The sequence below is a fragment of the Rissa tridactyla genome, chromosome 9 (genome assembly GCF_028500815.1).
Source record: "Rissa tridactyla isolate bRisTri1 chromosome 9, bRisTri1.patW.cur.20221130, whole genome shotgun sequence".
Taxonomy (NCBI): domain Eukaryota; kingdom Metazoa; phylum Chordata; class Aves; order Charadriiformes; family Laridae; genus Rissa; species Rissa tridactyla.
This window is the reverse complement of record NC_071474.1, coordinates 38,046,364-38,069,019: the sequence shown is the minus strand read 5'-3', so window position 1 is coordinate 38,069,019 and position 22,656 is coordinate 38,046,364. Positions and strand designations below refer to the sequence as shown.

General features: G+C 42.9%; 1 protein-coding gene across 4 annotated transcripts in view; it reads left to right on the top strand.

The window, feature by feature from the left end:
• Nucleotides 1–22,656, top strand: part of GRIA3 (glutamate ionotropic receptor AMPA type subunit 3) — a 153,594-nt gene that overhangs the window by 98,961 nt on the left and 31,977 nt on the right. For 3 of the 4 annotated variants that reach the window (XM_054214869.1, XM_054214872.1, XM_054214871.1), the window contains exons 10-12: nucleotides 917–1,123; nucleotides 10,644–11,020; nucleotides 18,445–18,643. In XM_054214869.1, coding sequence (XP_054070844.1) covers nucleotides 917–1,123; nucleotides 10,644–11,020; nucleotides 18,445–18,643 — 783 coding nt within the window. The remainder of the gene's footprint in view (nucleotides 1–916; nucleotides 1,124–10,643; nucleotides 11,021–18,444; nucleotides 18,644–22,656) is intronic. The other variant, XM_054214870.1, reaches the window with a different exon arrangement.

Below are 22,656 nucleotides of genomic sequence, written 5' to 3'. Positions count from 1 at the left end.
GTATGTAATGACTGCGGGATCTGGCCTTCCTGCTGTAGGGTCAAATCTTGCACCCCTCACTCAGGTACAGCTCCTGTAAACTCAACCCCTGTGGACTGAGTAAGGGTGGCACAATGAAGCCTGTAGAGAACTGGAACTGCTCTAGCACGGGGTGAAAAGCGACCTATACCCGTGCAATTCCAAAGGAGTAAAGCTCTTCCTGTGTCTCATAAACAGCAGCACCTGTGTCAGTCCCAACGCCTCTAGCAGATGTGCTCTGTACAGTATTGTTTGTGACTTTTATGCCTGTTACAGTTCTACTAAGCATGAGCCAATTTTATGCTATTTCGTGAAGCATTGTATTTTATAGTCCTATGGATTTAGTGAGATATAATCAGCATTTCAGCTAGAATTTTCCAAGAAGGCTAAGGGAATTTAGTGACAAAAGCTGCTGCTGAGGATTTTAGCCTAGCTTCACTTAGGCTGCTTTGAAAATACCTTCATCAGAGCCCCATTCTAAGCCACTGGGGCCTTAGGAAATGATTTTGATGGTACAGGTGTTTGGTGTGTTGGTTCTTTAAGCACTAAGACCTGAATTATTACTACAATGATGCTATATGACTGTCTAATCGGGCTTAATCCTGCAAACAAAAGTGTAACTTCGTTAAAGTGGAATAGTCCTGTTGTCTTCAATGGGTCCGTGCTAGGAATAAAATCAATACTATGTGTAGGATTCTACTATGTGTAGAATACAATAATGTAGGATTAGCCAAGGTTTTTTAAACTGCGAAAATCTGTCTTTCTAATATCTGTACCAAAGCAGGAAATATTGTAAATACTTGCCAGTAATATAAAGGATAATAGCAGCTGTCATTTTGTATGTTTTAAAGCTGTATTTTTCATTCATAGACTTTTGATCTTTACTTTTGTTTCAAAGGAATCACCATATGTAATGTATAAGAAAAACCATGAACAACTAGAAGGGAATGAGAGATATGAAGGATATTGTGTAGACTTAGCTTCTGAAATAGCAAAACATGTTGGAATAAAATACAAACTGTCAATTGTTGGAGATGGGAAATATGGAGCTAGGGACCCTGAGACTAAGATATGGAATGGCATGGTGGGTGAACTGGTCTATGGGGTAAGTTTCTCTTAACCTTCATTTTAATGTTCTTTATAAAAAGTTATGCTCAAAGTTAATAAACTGCAAAATAAAGATCGTCTGTTTGAATACCACCTTTAAAATTCTAGGTATTTCTTTGTAGTGCCACTTTTATAGTCTACTTTTCTAATTGTTTCATTGGAAAGGAAAGTGTCACTTTTTTACTGGGGTTCTCCAAATCAGAGTCCACAAAATGTTGAGAAGTGACATTGGGCAAATTTCAAATTCTTGTCTACAGCAGAATTTTCAGTTTGCACTTCATATGCTGCTTTTGCATTGCCGTGTCTCCTTTTTCTTTACCAACGTTCTAAGTGCTGGGAGGGTTCCCCTCCCGTTAAGGGTCTGGTCCTGTGATGCTGGCCCTCGTTGGATCACTGATGTCAGTTTGTGTTTGACCAGAGACTAAAGACTCAGTTAGCCCCGTGGTTGCTTTTCACGGTAAGCAGCAGTGCAGGTGTGAAATCACCCACGTCTTTTTTCTTTTTAAACCTAGGTTTGGCTTTAAAAATCAACTGTCAGACACACCAAAAAGAAGTCTAATTCATTGCATTCCTCTTTGTATTTCTATATTGGGTGTACATTGCTTTGTTTAGTAAGAGCAAAAACAGTCCGGAATTGCCATTTTAGAAACTTCTTTGAAAATTAGAATTTTGGAATACAGATAAACCAGATGGAAGGAGGAAAAAATTGGCTTTGCAGAAAAGACTTTACAAGCTGGTATTTCATCTTTGCTTTTTTTCCCCCAAATGCTAATGAGATGATTTGTGATTCCGCCCAAATCTTCTTTACAGTTTATTTTTAACAAGCTTTCCTTTATTAAAAATATCTGAGCAGAAGCGCATATTTCCATTGCCTCCTTTTGTTCCATGGCTGAGTGTAATTCTTAAAAGTCACCTCAGAATTTCCTTGGGAAAATTTGTGGTGAGATAATTCTTTTCAAGTGAATCAGTCTTTTTAAAGTAATTGCTAGATTTGCAGAAGTTTTCTTTTTCTGGAGCAGTCAGTCCTGTCACCTTGTTGTAAACTTGCTAGCCTATTCAACTTCAAAATATTTTATATAAGCCACAATGTTTTTGTAGTATTGTATCAAGGGGACGGAGGGAAATCTACTGATTAGAGAAAGTAAAAAGGGGTCTGGACCCCTGGGTTATGTCTTCACTTCCCCGTTGCTTTGAGGTTTGACATTATGCAGATCTTTTGTGATTTGGGAAACTGGTGCTACGTCTCTTAGAGAAAACAAGTAAATCGAGAACCGCTGAAGCAAAGGTTTAGTTGAGTTCCAAGCATAATTACATTGCAGTGGAAACCTAAACCCTCAGTTTCCCTGTGTGTGGTTCAAGAAATATCAAGAGTATTAGCCATAATTGGGTCCTTTTGATATATTTGCAAGTGAAAAGCAATGAAACAGTTTGTTCACTTAAAAAAATAATCATACCATATGTGAAAAGTGTGACAAAAGAGAACCTGAAATTGCTGCTAACAGCCAGGGCACGGTGACTGTCTACACCAGAGGAGGAAAGGTGTGATATGGGTCACTGCCTTTGGGACTTTAGCCAAGATTAGCCTGTGCAGCTGCTGTACGATGCAAGATCCATCTGGAAAGGGACACAAAATGATCAGAGGGCTGGAGCACCTCTGCTGTGAGGACAGGCTGAGAGAGTTGGGGTTATTCAGCCTGGAGAAGAGAAGGCTCCAGGGAGACCTTATAGCCCCTTCCAGTACCTGCAGAGGGCTTATAAGAAAGATGGAGACAAACTTCTAAGCAGGACCCATTGTGATAGGACAGGGGGTAATGGCTTTAAACTGAAAGAGGGTAGATTGAGACTAGATATAAGGAAGAATTTTTTTACAATGAGGGTCATGAAACACTGGCCCAGGTTGCCCAGAGAGGTGGTAGATGCCCAATCCCTGGAAACATTCAAGGTTGGATGGGGCTCTGAGCAACCCGATCTAGTTGAAGATGCCCCTCCTCCTTGCAGGGGGGCTGGACTAGACGACCTTTAAGGGTTCTTTCCAACCCAAACCGTTCCATGATAAACAGGTTGGCTGCAGCTGCCTTTTCCACAACCCTTTGGGACGAGCCTAGCTCAGAGACCTCTGCCTCCTTACCATCAAACTGAGCCCTTGCCACTTCCCCATGACCAGACCGTACTTGTGACTTTTCCACACCAGCAAAAACCAGCCTCGCAGGCACCGTGGACCATACTTTAAAACAACCACACTCCCACCCCACCATTGTTCATTTTCCCCTGCAAAAAGGCCTGTTCCTTTGTATTCTGAAGCAGTTTTCATCTGTGTTTTCACATTAATGAAAAATTGAGGAATGTTTCCCTCCCTGACCCCCAACAGCTCTTCTTCTCACGCTGCGAGCTCAGTTAACTGAAGCCTCTTTGCTGCAGCGCTCAATTATTCAAAGGTCAGATGCGTCCCTTGAGGTTTGAGTGTAGACCCAGGTTAATGCTTACAGCCCAGCGCTGCTGAGCCAGCTCCCCGTCCTGCCGAGCTGAGCCTCCAAGCTGGCATGCAGCACAGAAACCCACCTGGCTTTCTGCCAGCAGGGAAGACAGCCCCTCAACTCCCAGTACAAACCTCACCAGCCCTCCAGACCCTTTCCCAGCCCTGTTTGCAAACATCGTGAAATGCCCTTGGCCTCTTTCTCCATCTGTTGAGAGGTGGCTGTGTACCACACTCACGAGGATGCCCACAAAGCCTTTTGAAGATGAAAAGTGCTCTAGAAGTGCTAATTATTTGGAGCAAGCGCCTCATTTATGTGCTGGCTTTCCTTTATCTCTCAGGGGCTTAAAACTCTATTAGGGAACTAAAACTGTACGTTACCCCTAATGCCCCTGCGAGCCTTGTCTGCAAAATTACTGTCATATTTGGCTCCTCTGGATTCCATTTTGGGAAGACAAGAGGGAGACTAGATTTTAAATGCCTTTATTAGCATGTATGGAAGACAGGCATGGGGGGATAAAAGGGGCCTGATTGGTTTTGGTACCAGTTATCCAGCAGCTGAACTGAGCTGTGGCAGAAAACGCAATCTTTTAGATTGCACTTGTCTCAAGTGATAAACAGTGACTAGTCATTTGTCAAATACAGCATATTCCTGACCTAACAAGCTTCTCACCACCACCTGGCACTGCTGGGAAGTCTTACCAGGCTTTTTGAATGCTGTGCCCTTTTCTGCATAGCTCCACGCATACCGCTCTTTTCTAAAATTGCTCTTAGGACAGTCATAGGAAGTGAATGGCTTGTCATTTTAATGCCAAAACCCTAATTAACTGTAATTAATGTTTCGTTTGTGCCAGTTGGTTGTTGCTGTCGCTCTTGCTTCCTGTGGGATGCAGCGTAGAATCAGGAGAGAAAGTGCAGCTGGGTCCTTGCAGCCTCCAGACCCAGGCTCCGACTGGGGAGGGATGGAGGGGGGCTCAGTGTGCCCTGACCTGTACCCAAAGCCACCTTTCCTTGTGGCTTTGCAATGGGCTGTACAACTGGCCCTGGCTACAGAGAAGGGCTTGCTCTTTGGCAGCGTTGGGGTGTCAGCCCTGGAAGCAGGGAGTTCTGGCCGAGGAGACGTTCCCAAACCCCTTTGCTCCAAACAGGAGAACCCAGGAGTCTTGTTAGAGAGGAAACAACAGAGCCTTGTGGTTTTGTCAGCAATTTTCAAATGGTGGTGGTCGTGGTAGTAGTAGTATTAATAGTAATAACAATTAATAATGATAACATAATAATAAAATTTGACATAAAAATATAATTTATTTGATATTTCATAAATCAAAGAACATTAGTCCAGGTTGAAGAAAACCTTAATTTTGCTCTTTCACTCTGATGGTGTCAAAATAAGACTCTTCTTCCTACCAGAAAAAAACCTACCAATTCAAGCACTATTATTTTTTAAACTAAGAGAAATTTCTAAAACATAGTGGAAACTTCTGACAGAATAAAAATAGCAAATAGGTAAAGCTTTTCTCCTGGACATTTTAGAAGAGGGAAGTAGTTAAATCATTCTCAGTCTGCGAGACTGAATCACTATTTAAACCTAACCAGCAAAGCAAACCAGCAAGGCCAGTGCTTTGTCCTCCAGTGATCAACCTGCTAACGAGGTGCCCTGGGCTGGGGCTGATGAGCAGCAGCACCTCCCACAGTGCCGGTGCTCGGGGCTTTGTACCCACCAGCTGCTGAGCACTAGACAATCGTCTTTTCTCTTCTGTAGGGTAAGCCTCTTTCTGTGGGCTTTTATTTCTTCTTTCCCTTTTAAAGCAGGCTGCTGTTCTTCCTTCTCTTTTCAGCCAGGGAAAGCCTTCCCTCCCTGGGCCTGATGCTTTTCACATCGCTGAGGCTAATTGACAGTAGGTTTAACACAGATCTTAATTGTAGCTACAAATGCTTTGGGAGTGGAAAGAGCAGCCAGACCTTACAGCCTTTAAAACTCTCCTCAGGTAAAAAAAGGTCTTTATAAAAACCTTTCAATATGTAAAATAGCATAAAGGAACGAAGCAGGGATGTAAAGGACAGACAGTCCCCGGAATGCGGGCAGCCTCCACAGTCTGTTGGAGTGGGACCACCTACACATCTCCCTGCCTTTCACAGACTAACCGGCCTCACGTGGCGCTGGCCTCTCTGGCTCTCCTAGCAGCAGAAGAAAGGCTACAGATGGCATACACAGCCTTTGAATCGCAGCGGAGAGGAAGACTAATTCAATTCCTAATTCTCCTCAAAACATCCCATGTGCTCTTAGTCTGTGGCAGAGCCTGACTGTGCTGTGAGCGGGAAAAGCTCGCCCCTCGCCCTGGTTTCAACAGGGTGGAAGCCCAGGTACAAGTGCCCAAAGGCAGCCGTGCGATGCCACTGCCCCGTGGCTCAGATGGACCCTCATCCTCTAGACACATGAACAGATGTGGGGTCCCTGCCCAGGCCACCACTGAGCTGCGGTGGCACCACACCGTGTGGGGGGACAGGACCGCAGCCCTGGCTCAGAGCCATGCTGGCATGGTCCCAGACTTTGTCTGACCTGCGTCCGAGCACAGTCAGAGGAAGAACACGGGTGTGCGCAGCTCAGAAAGCAGATATACCCTTAATTTCTCCATCTGCATAGAGTGTTAGTGCCTCCAAAGGAACTGTGGGCATCCACATATAGCACGCATGGACTTAACATTGACAAACTACAGCAGACAAGGCCAGCTGCAGTTTTAACACCTTGATAGCTTTTTATACTGCTCAGCTAATACACATTAAGACTCCAGTGTAGCATGCTGCTAGTCATACACAAGCTGTTGTTTTTAAATAAGTGTGAACTAATGTGTTAAAAACACGTTGGCCCATGACCTGGCCTATCAACACACCCCGATGTCCTTGGGTAGACTGGACTCTCTTTACAAGGTAGCTTTTACCAGCAGGTACCAGAGGTGATGTGTTGCTCTGTCTGACACCCTTTTCTGATACCTGGAAACCTCAGACTGCACTGAGAAGTCCTAAAATGTGCTCAGACCCAGTCATTACTCCAGCACAGGCTCTTCAGACACCGCTGTGTACCTGCGTTCAGCACATCTGGGGCGCCTGGAGGTTTGGCTCCCGATGGAAACGGGGCCGTGTCCCTCTGCTTCGGTCTGCATGTAGTCCGAGTGCTGGCTGGCTTCCCCTCACACAAAGTCTTGCAAAGCGACTGCAGCCCAGGCCCACTTCTTGAAAAGCAACACACTGGCAAAGAAATTGTTCAGTTCTGCAAGCACAAATGACCAGAAGCACGTACAGGCAGGAGCATATCTGGTATCTCCTCTAGTGCATGGCTTTGAAGTTAGGAAGACTCATCTTTAGGTCTGTAAGCAGAAGAATTCGATCCCTCCTTTTGGATTACAGAGGTGGAACACCTTATCGCTTTTCTTTCTCCATGTAGAGGAATATTTCCATTTGCAATTTTTTCTCCCTCTCCTTAAGAGTCTCGAGGTTTGTGGCCCCCTGGGTCAGCTTTGAACAGAGTGGGTAGCGCCTCCGTGCTGCATGGCCTCTCTAAATCCATCCCTCCCACATGAGTAGGCAAAGACAGAACAAGCCTCAGAGGAATCCGTGACATTTCTTGCCCGGCTCAAATGCAGTGAAGATGCTGTTTGAAACGCCATTAGTCATGAGTGATTAGCAAAGCGTAGTTGTTGAGGTTCTTAAACCCCCCTCCAGTTCTGCACGGGGAAGGGCATGTTTGTCGTTTTGGTTGTGTTCTTTTTAATCGAGCTCAATTTTTATGGGTTCTGCTTATCTGCAGCCGTAAGAGGGAGGGAAATTCACAACTGTGCTGCAGTTATTAATGATCCTTTAGGGTGCTTAGAGCTCTCCATAAGCTCTCCATTTCAAATACTATATGCCTAAATAAACAAGTAAAGAGCGGTCTCTTTTTAAACTTTTCCAGTGCAACTAATATTCAGGGTAGTGGTGGGGAACCAGGCTCGGGTGCTGGATTGTAGGTGGTCCACTCTTGGTGACCGGGTTGTCGATGGTTCCCTGAGATCCTGTGTCTGAACTTCCGCTTGTTCCCTCTGCGGAAAACTATTGCTGCCATATTCATTCAAGGCATGAGGGTGTTTGTCAATGTTTCCAATATACTGAATGCCTGTCGAAATTGGTAGGAAAGCAGGAAGGCAGAAATGTATCAGAAAAATAAATATTTGTATCCCTTGTAATATTAAAATGCAATTTTAAATCATTTACAAAGAAATCTGTACTGTATGAGATGAATGAGGACATGGTAACAATCAGGCCTTTAAAAACTGATTTGTCTGTGCTTCAGCACAGCATCAGCTTCATCCCCCCAAGACCCCACAGGAACATCCTGCATGAACTCAGCTGCTCAGGAAGGAGATACGGACTTTATTGCACGCTGCATCAGCACTTAGGAAGAGCTCCACCGTGTCTACTTTGGCAATTAAAATTATTACTTTGGGAGAATTAAATTTCTCCAAGTCTGGGAAAATGCTACAGAAACTAAATGCTCTAATAGCTGAACCAGCCTTTTCCTACCTTGACGAGCTGTTTGGAGGCCAGCTCTCCATGTGCAGAAGTACCAGGCAGTAGGGCATCTGCCTCTCACCTAAGCTTCACTTTGCGTGGAATCATTGCTAAGTCTCTACAGGGGTCCTGAGCCATTCAGCTTGCTCTAATAAGGATTAATTTGTAAGTACCTCATTAGTTCAACACAAAATACAGTAGCCACGGTCAAAGTGCTTAGTCTCCCAGCCAGCCATGGACTCTGACTACATTTAAAACTGATATTCTGTGTGCTTCCTGTACTTACTGACTGCAGATATCTAATATTTAGCAGTAGCTCAACAAGCAGCAGCTACAAGACAAATATATATTTTGGGGGAATTCATCAGCAAACAAGTCCCAGCATCATCCAGTCCCTTTACCACACTCCACCCGTGTCCCCCCAAGTCTCTCTATTACTTAGGTGATTTACACATTCAGCTGCAAAGCCAGTAAGCACCCAGGCATCCAAAGGCAGCCGGCATTTTCAGGTTTTATATTCAAGCCACATTAAGCTCAATTTTTGCAGTAAGTGACCACAAATCAGGTGAGGGTTTTCTCCTTGAGGAAAGCGGTCACTGGAGGGGAAAGGCAATGTCCTGAATGTCTCAAGGGGCTGAGGAGGGCTGTGAGAGGGTGCACCGAGGGCTGTGATCTCCGAATGGCTTCCTTACCTGTGCAGGCATGGGTTATCCGATCATTCCAAGCAGCGAATGTGTACACACACCTTGCACATGCCAGTACAGAGTGTTGAGGGGTATTCCTGAGTGGCTGGGGCAAATCTAGAGGTCACGTGTGCAGTTGGGACTGCAGGGAGGGAGACTTGCCATGGGAAGGGCTGTAGAGAGCCGGTCCTTGGGCCGACAAGTCTGCCCTTAGCAGAGAAAGTGCCTCGGGCATGGCTGCACGGTGAGAGGACTTCACCATTTCTGCTTACTAAACTTAAACTTAAAAAAAAAAAAACAACTATCTAGGAGGAGGAACAAATTAGATATTAATGAAAGTCATGTACATCACCATCAGATTTACATAAAGGCATATTCGATTATTTTATGGCACAGATTGTAATCAAGTCTTATTAACATTTCCTATTAAATTTTATTCAAACTTCTACTTAATCAGGTTTTGTTTTTCCACCAGCAAGAGATATGTACTTACTGGTGGGAAACAAAAATCTGATTTAAAAGGTGCACAGTGGTTTAGGTATTGTTAAGTTAAACCTTCCCTAAGAATAATTTTTTCTTTCTGAAATTCTTAATTACCAACAAAAGGCTAGCTTTTAAAATTATCAATAACGTGAATAGTTAGAGTGTTTCAAATAGATTACAAAAAAAGTATGTAAGTATGTAGACTCTCGCATAACAGTAATTTTTAAACGAAAAGGGCTTTTTTTTAACATTCTAGTCCCCTCTGGTGCAAATGCTGACACCTGCTTGAGTACTTGGCTGAATCAAGGCTAGCTTATCTAAACAGCGTGACTTGAATCTTTCTGGCATAGAAATACAGATACAATTAAATATGTTAAAAATCTATTCTGGAATGTTATTTTTTAATCAGGTAACCAAGTAATTTTTTTTTACTTCACATTCTTACGCCCATGGAATCCAGCAAAGATGTATTGAGTGAAGGGAAGGGTTTACCCTGGTGGTGACCTGGTACCTGGTTCACCGCTGGTGAAGGACAGATGCAACGAGATGAGGTTGTGCTTCCAGGTGACACAGCCCCAGAGCATGGTCTGTGTTATAGATCTATAGGGCTCAGTTCTGCACAATAGGATGGCATATGTTATACTGAAAAATACTACTTTGCATTCTTCTCACATAACCCAGGCTATTTACTTCTCGGAGATTCTAATCTGTATTATCATTCTTCAGTGACCACAGAAAGGGTGCGCTGTCTGCTTTGTGTCACCCCACTATTTTACCATCTTCTATCCCTTATTGCAGTGGGGTTTCAAAGGAGCATACGAGTGGTAGCGGCCAAATGCAGCTGAAATTCAGTAACTGATTACTTCTCTTTGGTTCCTTTTAAAGATCCTGGACTAATCATTTAGGCAAGAGAACTTGCTGAAAGAATGGAAAAGAGAAAATAAAAATATAACAAACACATAACTTTCCCAAAGTCTTCAAGACAGAAGGATGGATACAGACCATTTCTAGAAAATGACATCATTTTAGTTGCCATCTCACTGGCCAGTTTGCATAGTGTTTATTCATCCATTTTAACTTAATAGAAGTATAAATACATGTTGGTACATATGTGCCTCTGTTGTGAGGCCCTTGCACAGATTTTATTGTAATTTTTCTTGTTAAAAATTTTCTATCGATATCATGTAGTCCTTAACTTCAGTAACTGAAAAACAGGCTGCAAAGTAAATGTTTCCTGCTCCCTTTTGTGATTTATCTGATTCATTAGCCTGAGACTCTAGATTGTGATTATGTTGCAACTGTTTTGTAACTAACTTGGGTTTGTTTTCCCTTTTCAGAGAGCAGATATAGCTGTTGCCCCCCTCACTATAACATTGGTGCGAGAAGAAGTCATAGACTTTTCCAAACCCTTTATGAGCCTGGGCATCTCCATCATGATCAAGAAGCCTCAGAAATCTAAACCAGGCGTATTCTCTTTCCTGGATCCTTTGGCTTATGAAATTTGGATGTGTATAGTCTTTGCTTACATTGGCGTCAGCGTAGTTCTTTTCCTAGTCAGCAGATTCAGCCCTTACGAATGGCACTTGGAAGACAGCAGTGAAGAACCACGTGACCCTCAGAATCCTCCTGATCCTCCAAATGAGTTTGGAATATTTAACAGCCTTTGGTTTTCCCTGGGTGCCTTTATGCAGCAAGGATGCGATATTTCTCCAAGGTTTGTTCCATATCACTCCATCACCTTTTTGCATTTTATGGTCATTTTCTGATGCCATGGTGCATATATGTTACTTTTTCAAATTTCTTTTTGATTCCAAATTATTTATGTTGACATTCCATTCAATGCTAAGCATCATCATCAAGCCACCACGCTTGCTGACATTCACCTCCAGAGTGAGTGCCATTGCCTTATAATACCATTTATGCATTTCTGCCAAACTTATATACACCATGTTGAGGCTGTAAAATGCATAGGGTTTTCTGTTTTCAGCAATGCTTGGAGGGCTACCGTGTTTTTGCTGCATATCTCATTTTACGGTCATCTCCTTGGTGCATGTAACATATTCTGCTTTGCAAAATAAGAATTGTTTATTTAAAAAAGTCACATGCAACAGCACTTTAAAACACCTCCGCTCCTGTTATGGCTTCTGCTAGTCTTTTTACTTTCTTTTGTGCCTAATTTCTCTAGTTTTGTTCTTTTTGAACCATCCTTTCATCTGTTACTGATTTGCTTACCACCATCTTCCGTATGTTCACGTCTCCATATGTGCCCCTCTAACAGTTATTGCGTGTTCCCCTGTATGTGTATCGTTATTTCAGTCCAGTCTAATCTGTTGTCCCTGTGTTTGTAGTCAATATGGTCTAATAAGCATTGCCGGTTTCCATAACGATTTTTTCTTATTTATGAAGGCAGTCTTTCTGAATAAGGCTGTAGTGAAATGTGTTTGATATTAGTTCCAATTTAACAGAGAGCACTGGTATTAACTATTGTAGAATTACATTTCTTTCTTAAAGAAGCATTTTGAAAACCACCTGAGAATAGTGAAGTTCTCTCGAATTGAACAATGCATTCCAGAAATGTTTTTTGAATAATATATATAATGTTTCTACATTTACATTGGTAAAATACTTTGGTGATGTGCCCGTGATAAGCAGTAAAATTATCTAGTTTCTTGGTGATGGAGCACTAGTTGTATTTTGTATTACAATATTTTAATAACCAGTTTACAGCTATTTTAATTATTAAAAATACCTGCTTAGTACAAACAGGATGCAGTTTTTCCCTTTAACAAGGTAGCTAATTAAAGCAAGAGAGACAGATCTTTTCTAACTAAGCATTTATATTGGAAATATATGTGTACCTTTTCCAATACCTGAATGATTGAAAAGTTACCAGGTTTTCCTGGTCCATGTAGTGGTAGGGATCTTGAGTAGCCTCGCTGAAGCAAGTGACACAATTTCTTTGAGATTTCATGGAAAGGATCATGATTTTACCTGTTATAATGTAATAATGATCTTTTAATTTCACAATCACTGCACATTCAAATCTCCTAATGATTGCAGCGCAATCCAGGACTTTCAGCGATACTGGTGTGTGCCTGTTGGTATCTGATGCAAGTCAGGCGTATGTTTTAAAAGTCTTGATAGCGGCAATTAGATTTCATACTTATCGACAGATGCATATATATCCTACGTAAACCACGCATACGTTTTTGCCTGGATGTGACCACACATTAGTTTGTGCAGCTGTCAGTGTTTGGGTGTGCTGCCTCACTGTACAGTTCTCGCTGTTAGCCTTCTCCTCCTGTTTATACACGGTGTTTCTGCTTTATGCCTAAATTCTGTACCAAAACTTTGCCTCTCTGCTTGCTGCTAAAGGTGATGAGTAGTGATAACATTTAAATTGCTGTTGACCATGTGTGTGCCCAATATAAAGGACCGGGAAATAAGCACTGGGACATCACATGGAAAGCTGCAGGCATTGCACTGTTTCCGCTAGGTCTGTTTATTGACAGTTAAATAGAAGTGCATAGGATTTCTGTTAAGCTCTCATGTGACTCTTTGACATGTTCAGCCGTTTACCTTATATAATGAGGGGAACATATTCTATTTTTTTTTTCAGTACTACCATGATAAGTGCTTTAGAAATACCTACCCAAAAAAAAGAGACAGCAGTAAAGCTATTTATTTTATCTGTCCATCAGAAGCTATTAGCTCAGTAATAATACATGGCCCTTGTTTGAAGACATTGTCCAGTTATTTTGTTATCTTTCATGATAACAGATTCCAGGCAGTTAAATGCATTGTTACATGAAAATAAGAGAAATCGAATACTTTGGTTTAAATTCCAGAAACCCTGTTCCTTTCACCAGTATGTTGCTTTAAGTTGATTAAATGTCAAATTTCTTTTCCGTAGAAGAGACTATTCCCAAGTATTCCATTCTTAATCCGTATCTTTGTAAGGTTACGCCATTCACAGTACATTGACTATATGAATGTTTCATACTATTTTATTGCCATTAAAAGGGGCTTCATTCTTCCATTGTGAGTTTTGTCTGAATAAATTTCTTATATGAGAGCGTACAGCACTTGTAGAGAGATGCCGACAAGCAGTCTGGAGAGATCACTTTTGTACTTGCTGATAAAGGCTCTTTCAGCTGCCTTTGTGTGGAACAGCTGTGACATCTAATGACTAGTTAGATCTATCCTCGGTGAGTATGCTGTGTGGATATTCCAGAGGATATATCCCTATACTCTCCTCTCTGTATTTAATAGGAGTCGTCTAAACGGAATCAGATAGCAGCCAAAGGATGGGGGTTACTCCATCCCTTGATGGAATCAACATTTGTTCCAGCAGTTTTGTTCTGCTATCAAAGGCTGCTGTGTTCTCTGCATAGTGAGCTAAAGCATTGAAAATTCACTTTTGATGGATCAAAAGTAGATTATTAAACTTGCTTTAATGTAAGATGTGTACAGCAAATGGAATCAGGAGAAAACACAGTCAAATTTGTAACACTGTTCTAAGCGGAAGTATCTTTGAAATCTCTATGAGAGCATGTATTTTCATTTTGCTCTTTATTCATGTGGAACAAAGAGGCTAGATTAATTAATTGTTGATGGAAAAAGACAGGGGGTTCATTAAAAATTATCTCATGAGGTTGGTCATTTAAGAGGGTGTATTTCTAGATCCCTATTTTCACAGCAGAATACTCAAGAGACTCCTATTAAAGGCCATGGGAACGACTTTGTGGGACTTTCAAAATAGCAAGGAGAGCTGGGTAACTAGATATTTCTGAAACTCCCACTGCCGGTTCCTGTGACGGAAGCATCTCAAGTCAATGCTTCAGATGCTGTTATTTATCGTGTTCTGTCTCAGTCGCAGGGGTGAGGGCCGCCTGGCCATGTGGGGCCGGCAGGAGAGGCCGGGGGCTGGCTGGGGACGTGAACAGGGACTGAGCTCGCAGCTTAGTGGCGACCAGATAGCCCAGAGTTATGGATAACCCAGAGTATGAATGGGTTCTAGGCACAGAGAGTTTGCACCAGAGTTGTTCAGGGTTATTTGTCAATATAACAGCCGTTCGGTATTGATCAGAAGAGCCCAATTAAAAATTGAGTAATGTGAGAAGCTTGTTATTTCTGCGTGCTATAGGAAATCAAATATGTTTTATGGCCATGGGTAGAAACAAAATTCAAGCTATTTTGATAAATAAATGAGATTTTGTTTGAATGCAGTGTTCTCCTGGAAACTGAATGTGAATTTGAATATTTATTTTGTTTTTCTCTTTTTACTAATTTGCTCTCATTTGACTCCATGCTTCCTTTTAAATTTCCTCTCAAGGTATGCACTCTTCCTGTTTACTTGCTTTTGAAAACACCATCTGACTTTATTTTGATAATTGAGTTATAATTCTGTTATTCCAGGTCTTTGTTACTCCTCTCATTTGTTAACACACTAATTTGCTTTAAAATAATGTCACGAGGTAATTCAGAAAATGGCATGTTGGGATAAAGCATTAGTTGTTTGATTTTAATTTACAACACTGCACACGTGGACAAGTATGTCTTCATCAGAAAAAGTGGTGCTGGTATTAAAAGCTGTGATTGATTTTTCTATAATTATTATCTGAGTAATGGACAAACGTTTCTGTGGCTCACAGTACAAACCGTGCAAGTATTCTCTTATTACCAGCCTGGTGTTTATGTACTAACCCTTTTTCTCCCGCATCCCTCTACACCAGCCCCTGCAGTGGGTATAAGGAGCCTTCACATCAGCAGATGGACTGGGGGGAAATGGGGTCCTTTGGACAAGGAGGCTGCCAGGCCGTGCTCCTCCGTGTTCTTGTTCTTCAACTCTGTCTGTCTGTCTGTCTTTCCTTCAGTGTCCGCTTTGTGGTTTGTTTTGTTTTTCTTTTGCCTCATCCTCTGCTACCACCAGTCACAGCTATGTCAGCCCAGGCTGCTCCGTAGTAGCAACTGTTTAATCTTCCTTGTCGTACTCATTGGAAGACTCTGGGAGAAACAACTCCGTAGCGACATCCACTTTTCTTTCAAGTGACCTCAATTCTTCTGAGAACAGCTCTGGTCCTCATCTAGCAAGACCCCTCTCTTGCATGTGGGACCCTCAGGGAAGTGCCTCCTTCATCAAGGGATCCAGCCATGCCCACCTTCCCCTGCCTCTCAGCTGTTCTCCATTTTTTGTCCTGTATCTGTCTGACGTGGTTCATGCAGGTTGCAAGATCTCTGGGTCAGTCTTTCTCTGTGTGTAGTATGCCGTACGAGCATGCATCTCGACACAGATGTTTTATTGTTACAGCAGCATGAGCTTGAGGTTTCACTGGTTTGGAAGATGCTTGTCTCCTGCACATCTCCATCCCAGCAACCCATCTGTCCTGCTAACAGCAGGGGCAGCTACCAATGCAAGCTAAGACATTTCCTATAGGAAACTATAGGGAGAATGAACACATACTATTTTGTTCCCAATAGTTCCATTGAATTTATCTGAACACGCTGGCAAGTCTTTTTTTCATCTTCCTATTTCAAGACCTACTGTAAAGCAAGAAGGCCACGGGAACCTGGAGACCCCAGGTAAAGCTAGTCTTGCTCTATGCAAATGGATGTTTCCTCTGCTGTACCTGCTAGCCGGACGTCTGTTCAGTCTGGCTCCGAAACCTCGCTGCAGGGCGGAGGAATTCAACTCCAGGTCTTCTGTGAAGATGGAAAGTATGTAGTGAAGGACTGAACAAAAGGGTGATGAATTTCACCTGATACAGCCATCTAAAAGCAGGAGGCTGTGCTTTAGTTAGGCATCTCAGTTCCCTCCAAAGTCATGAGACAGATGGGCACCTTCAGACTTATCCCACACTACAGCAAGGGAGATAAATCTCTTTCTGAGGGTGTCTGTCTCTTCGCTTTCTCTCTACTGGCTCCAAAGGGAGCCTTACGTGAGAAGTTCTGCAGGCACTGCTTTGTAGTTGGCTAAAATTACATCAGCCCATGTGAGAGGCTGCAGTGTGTTGGGTATTGAGTACTAGGAAGCAGCCGAAGCCAAGACCCTAACTGTTAAGGGAGATGGCCAGAAAGGACTTTAGTCATCTGTAAAATCCCAAGATACTCATTTGATACCTACAAAGAATAGAGTGAGGTAGAGAGATTCCTTGACTTACTACGTTATTCTGGAGTTGTACTTCTGCAGCTTACCTTCACTCAGTAGTCATCTTTTAGTGAGCACAGGTGCAGCATGGCCCAGGTTGAAACTTGGAGGCCTTTTATCTGCTTGGGAGGCCCTCAAGAGAGGCAAGGAAGGCTCCTGCATTTGTCGGTGATCTGGCAGGTGTGTGCCTGCCCTGGGAAAGCCCACACAGGCCAGAGTTATGGCCATGTCTCTTAGAGTTCACGCCTCGAAAGTCATTGCTTCCTGATGGACGAAGAGATGATGCTTCACTCCTCAGGCTTCCCTAAGCTTTGTAACCACCTGAACCACCTTGCACATTGGTACGGACTCGATGCAGCAGTCCCTGGAGTGCTAACGGTGCTGGCACGCGGTGTATGCTGTAATCCATAGGAACCAGCCTGCATCTGCCCTCTCAGTGAGAGCTGCTGCTTCAGCTCCTTGGGCAGAGGAGAGTGGAGAATAGTAGTGCTTCACTTCTTAGTTTGTTTCTCCACATTCCTCTAACCTATTCCAGGTTGCTTTCTCTGTTCTTATTGTGTTGGCGATTTTTTTTTTTCTTTGGTGTGTTCTTTAATGTTGGATGGATTATTTTTTTTCTTTCTTTTTTTTCTTAATAATTTAATGGGATTTTTTTTAATGGCTCAGGCAATCTCAGGCTCTGGCCAAGACTAGGCAGTTGACCAGCCGACCCCCCTGTGTGGGCGGGTTGGGGGCACGTCACGAGACTTTTGCTTTTTTCCTGTCTCCATCTGTTGGTAGGACAACTTGTACCCACTGTCTGGGGATGGCACAGAGGGGCTTGAAGGAAACAAATAAACAGGTAAGAGTTTTCTTGCTTTCTGCTTCTTCCCTTCACACAAAGCGGGGACTACAGCACCCAGGTTCCACGGACTTAATGTACTGATTCTCCTCCACTGGTATCAGTAGAGCTAAGGGAAAACAAATGCAATAGCTTTGTCTCAGCTCCTGAAATGATCCCTGGTCAACGTGCTGCTGTGTTTGAAGAACAAGCGCTGTACGTGGCAGTGAAATCCCCTGCCCAGCTGAGTGATGTGGCACTGGCGTCCTTCAGCCCTGAACAAATATTTTGAGCCTGATGTTCAATTGCTTTAAAGCATCAAGAGCTCTTAGTGACAGGATCTAGACTTCCTGACCGCTAGGCATTTTGTAATTATGTGTTTACAAATAGGCTTTTTTTTTTTAGTCCTTATGGATCCTTTTAGAAAACAAAAACCAAAAAAAAGACAACAAAACCAAAACACAATTAAATTTTTTTCTGCTTCCTTCTCTGTTGCTCTGGTGGTTATAAAGCGGGAATACACTTGACTTGGAACAGTGCAACATGCACATTTTAATTAACATAAAACATAAAGAAACCGGCTTCTCTCCTCACTTCAATATGCAGATTCAGTCTGTAATGCCTGCTAGGTTGTGATGAGAGAAGGATACTGGATCGTTTTTGTTTATTCTTTTGCATGTTTACTCACATTCATTTTTGCAGTTCATGACATCTTATGTTTTGAGAGTCGATGCAGTAAAAGTACATTTGAGTCCTGCAAGCTGGGCAGCCCCCAAAGAGAGGTGATGCTGGCATGTCACGGCAGCAAATCCAGCCTCAGGGAGAGGCTGGGCAAGCAGAGAAGAGTCTTGCAAGAGACTTCTCCAGCAAAGGGTCTGTGGAAGTCGGGAGAGCTTGTTCCTCTCCAAGCCTCCGATCCAGTTGGCTCAGATGAATTGTTTCTTAATCGCCTGTCCTTGTTTTCACTGAAAGACTGGCGAGAGAGTTTAACTAGGTAAGGCCAGGTGCACACCGAGTTTGCTCTCCTGAGGAAGAGCTCAGTCTGCCTGATCCCAGATACCTGGAGGGCCTGGACAAAAGGGTTGTGCATGTGAATTTCTCGTCAATGAAGAAAAAAAAAAAATCAAGGAATGTCTTCAAAGCAATTTGACGATGTGTTGTTTTTCCATAGATCTCTCTCAGGGCGAATTGTCGGAGGAGTCTGGTGGTTCTTCACTCTCATCATTATCTCTTCCTACACTGCTAATCTTGCTGCCTTCCTTACGGTGGAAAGGATGGTTTCTCCCATAGAGAGTGCAGAGGACCTGGCTAAACAAACTGAAATAGCCTATGGCACTCTGGATTCAGGCTCAACCAAAGAATTCTTCAGAGTAAGTCTGTTAAATCTCCATCAGAGCTTTTCTAAGCTGTAAGTGCCTAGATATGGGTTTCAGTCGTTTGTTTTTACCCAGCTGTAATAGGTGTTCTGATGAAAGCTGCTTTGTGCAATCAGGACAGGCCTGAGCACGGATTTTAATAGCAAAAGGCATTTTTATCAAAAATAGGTGATTTTGCTCAACCTGAAACATCTCAAGATGGAAAAGCTGACCTCTGCTATCACAGGAAGGGGTTTTTTAACACCAGTTTCAGAGCCTCGGTCTGATGAGCAATAATGCAGTCGTTAGCACAATATTTAGCAAAGGAGACTCTTGGAGGAGTGATGCTCTTGACCTACTTGCTCGGTTTGCCCAGCTGGCAGCCGTTAATGCCATCCGACATCGGTGTTCACTTGCCAGAATGCGAAGGGGGATGGGAGGCATGTGTTGCCCTTCGTTTCTGTACGGTGCATTGATTGCTGCAGTTGTTGTTGCTGTGTCTTCATTGCTCGCCAGCATCTGGCTGTGGCTGTATGAAGCAGTCAGGGGTGAAACTGTACCCCAGAACGCTGGTGTGTGTTCGCCTTGGTTAGGGAAACGCTGGGTTTGCAATATTTGGGGGTAGGGGCGAGTATATGCTTATTATTTAAGATTGTCCTGTCTTTCTCCACTCGCCAAGCCACAAGTTTGAGAGTTTGCTGAGGGTCATTAAAAACTCTAGATGTGACCTCAGACCACTTTTATGTATCTAAAAAAGTTGCGACCTGAAAAGCTCTTATTTCTGGCCTTTCCAAGGGCGAACTGAAATGCTCAGCCCTTTCAGGGAGCTCTTGGTCCTCTCTCGGCAGTGCCAATCCGATACCATTCGCACCATTTTTTTGTATAGGAAAGTGGTCAGTGCTGCAGGACTAATTATTGCCTGTCAGGAATACTGGCCAGGTGCAAGTGTGAGGGAGGAGGGAGACAAAAAAAGCCTTGCTGTTGTAGGCTGATCAAATACTGATGGCTCTTGAATTTGCTTAAAATTTCACTACACGACCACACACACACATACATGTGTGTATAAATCTAATGTAAAGCTGGAAGTGAATGCAAAGGTATTTTATGGAACTTTTGTACTCTCCCTTACTTATATGTAGTATCTTTATATAAAAATAGATACTCAGTAGTTCTTAATTAACTGTGGTGGCTTCTGTTTGATTAACAACGGCTTCTGTTTGTATTAGAATCGTGTAAGATAAACACTGACCTTGGGTGACATGAGTGTGTAAAAATTTGTATTCTGTTTAATTATCAGCCTGAGGCGGTATTATCTGCACAGCAAAAATGAGTTGACTGGACCTGTCAGAAGAGGTAGCACAACTTGATTAGAAATATTGGTGCTGTTAACAGTCACTATACTGTTCTTGGGGTGGGGGGGGGAAATCTTCTTTTTACCATTAATACAGAAAGAGGGTTTGTATGGGGGTGTTTCTTCATTTCCTTAATAGTTTGACATAACAAGGAAATCTCTTCTCACGGAGAGATCAAAGGAATGAGTGTTCCGTGTGAAAGGATACAAAGTCTAGTAAATGTATGAATACTTTGTTGTGCTGTTAATAGTCTTGAGATGAGCTGTGACTCTCTGCTGGTGCTGGAGAAAGCAGGGCTGTAAATGAGGATGATCTGTCAGGAGCTGCCAGGGAGAGGAGTCAGATGGGGAAGGAGGAGAGCGGAGCCCCGGTGGTGGTGGAGCGGGGCGTAACGCCTGCTCTGGGTGATCCGGATGGGCCAAGAGGGAAGGAGAATGGGCCCTAAGTGGTGCTTCTCTCTCCTCGGCGTTCTCAAGGCACACAACATAATTTCAGTTGTATTAACTTTTGCAGAGTAATTAATCTGAATAGAGTGATGCAGCCATGAAACTGTTGTAATTAGAGTCTTTTTCAGTTGCTTTGAGAAGGGCAAAAGCTTTGCCATAGATTAAAAGCATGTGTTCACATAAATACTTTGTTCTACAGTCTTTATTAGCTACTTAATAAGATGGTAATGATGGCTGAAACTTGAAATAACTCTTAGAGAACAGTTGGTTTCTGAGCGCCTGCTGCACAGACTATGCCTGCTCTGTGGTTTGGGATACTTTTCTCCCTGTAAGCTCTTTTCTCACTGCTACTGGGGCATCAGTGGGAGTGATTGAGGTCTGAGTCAGAAAAAGGCTCCCGTTCCCCACCAGCATTTAACCGATGTAAGCAACAGTTGGCTGAGTAGGTCAGGATCATCTACCCAGTGAGAAAAGCAGCTTCTAACTGAGGGGATGGCTACATGGGCAGGTTAGTGCAGTCCTTACTTACACGGGTTGCCCACGTGTATGTACACACACTCTGGCTGTGGCACATGAGAGGTAGCTAAATCTTCCTTCGAGATGGGAGAAGTTACCTGGCTCTAAGCAGGAGGTCAGCAGATGTGTAGAGGCACCACGAACAGTAACTTGGCTTTGTAGCTGGGCCATGGCTTCACACAGGAGAAGCAGGATAGTCTCTGAAGATCCCCGAAAGAAGCTTGTATGGGTATCTCTTCCCAGAGCTATAAAGATAAAATGTTTCTCAAACAAAGGTATTAGTCAGATATTGATCTTAATGGCTGCTGTCGGCCAGTGAAACGTGCCAGACTGACAACAGCAAGGAAAAATTGCCTCCTAATGCATTGTAGAGGGACAGCACATAAATGAGTTTCAGATACCCACCATCTTGTCTGCGTGTGCTAGAAGGAGCTCCTGTAGAGCCTGCAGTCCGTGGCTCCTTCCTGCCAACCCCATTTCCAGCTAGGAACACTTTTGAAGGTTTCTTTTACGGTGTGGATACCTATCTGGTAGGAACTGGAACAAAAGCGGCACCTCATTTCAGATGAACAGATGGTAATGACTTTCAGCCACTTCAGACCTGGGCAGACTCCAGCTAGTGACCTATTTTATAGCGTTGGCTATGTCTCCCAGATAGTCACTATCCCAGCACCGTAGATTAACGCTCGATACGCCATTGCTGTTTCAAGCGCACACAATGACTGCTGTCGGCATGACATTGCTCTCACGGTTACAGCAAGGGAGCTCATTTTTTATAACAGTTTCACAGCAGGCACTGTTCACACTCCTCGCTTGTTGGTGACTCTCTGCATCAGGGCATTTGTCGCCCCGGTATATCTAAGAACCGGATGAGCCTTCCTGTGTTTGCGTGGCTGTTGCTTGTTTCTGCTCAGAAACGTTTTATGTTTTGCACTAATTAGCTTATAAAGGCATTTAAATGGCAATCAATAGATTACATCAATTCCCTTTTGGCTTTCAAAGGGCATTCATCCATATTGAAAAGGAAAAGAAAGAACCTCTCCTTAGATATTTATTAACATGCAGCCTCAGATTAGGGACTCCAAAATACCTCTTCCTCTTTTGTGAAAACTGGCAAAGGCCTGTAGTAGACAGCAATTTCAAATCACTAAGCTACTACTTTTAAAGGCGTATATGTTAGAATTAACATCTTCTAATACATTCAATTAAAGCTTCAGCATATCTGAGCAGCTCATCAAATCAATATAACACCATTTAATCCAAATTCAGCACTGACCCTAAGTATAATACCACAGTCTAATCGGTTTCAGACCTCCAATATGCATATATTCAAAAGGCATGACCTTTATAACCAATCAGTAATTCTTATGTAAACTTGGCTGTATTTAAACTTCACTAGAAGCAGAATCTGTTTCTAGACATTTAGAAATGTAAATTGCTCTTGAATTTTTGGTGGTTTCTTTTAATTGGTAGCAGATATCTGTGTTAAGAGGCTTTTGTAAAATAACTTGCGAAGTATGTGTTTGATCAGTGAAAAACACAAACACAGCTGACTCACTAGAACACTTTACTGAAAACCTGAAATTTCAGAAGGTATCCTCAGAATTGATCTGATGTGACAAGACTTTACAGGTTGAAATACTGAGGCAGGTGACATTTAGCAAGATCTTGCATTAGGTCCTTCCTGCTTTTGTGGGAAATTGCAGGCAGCTCG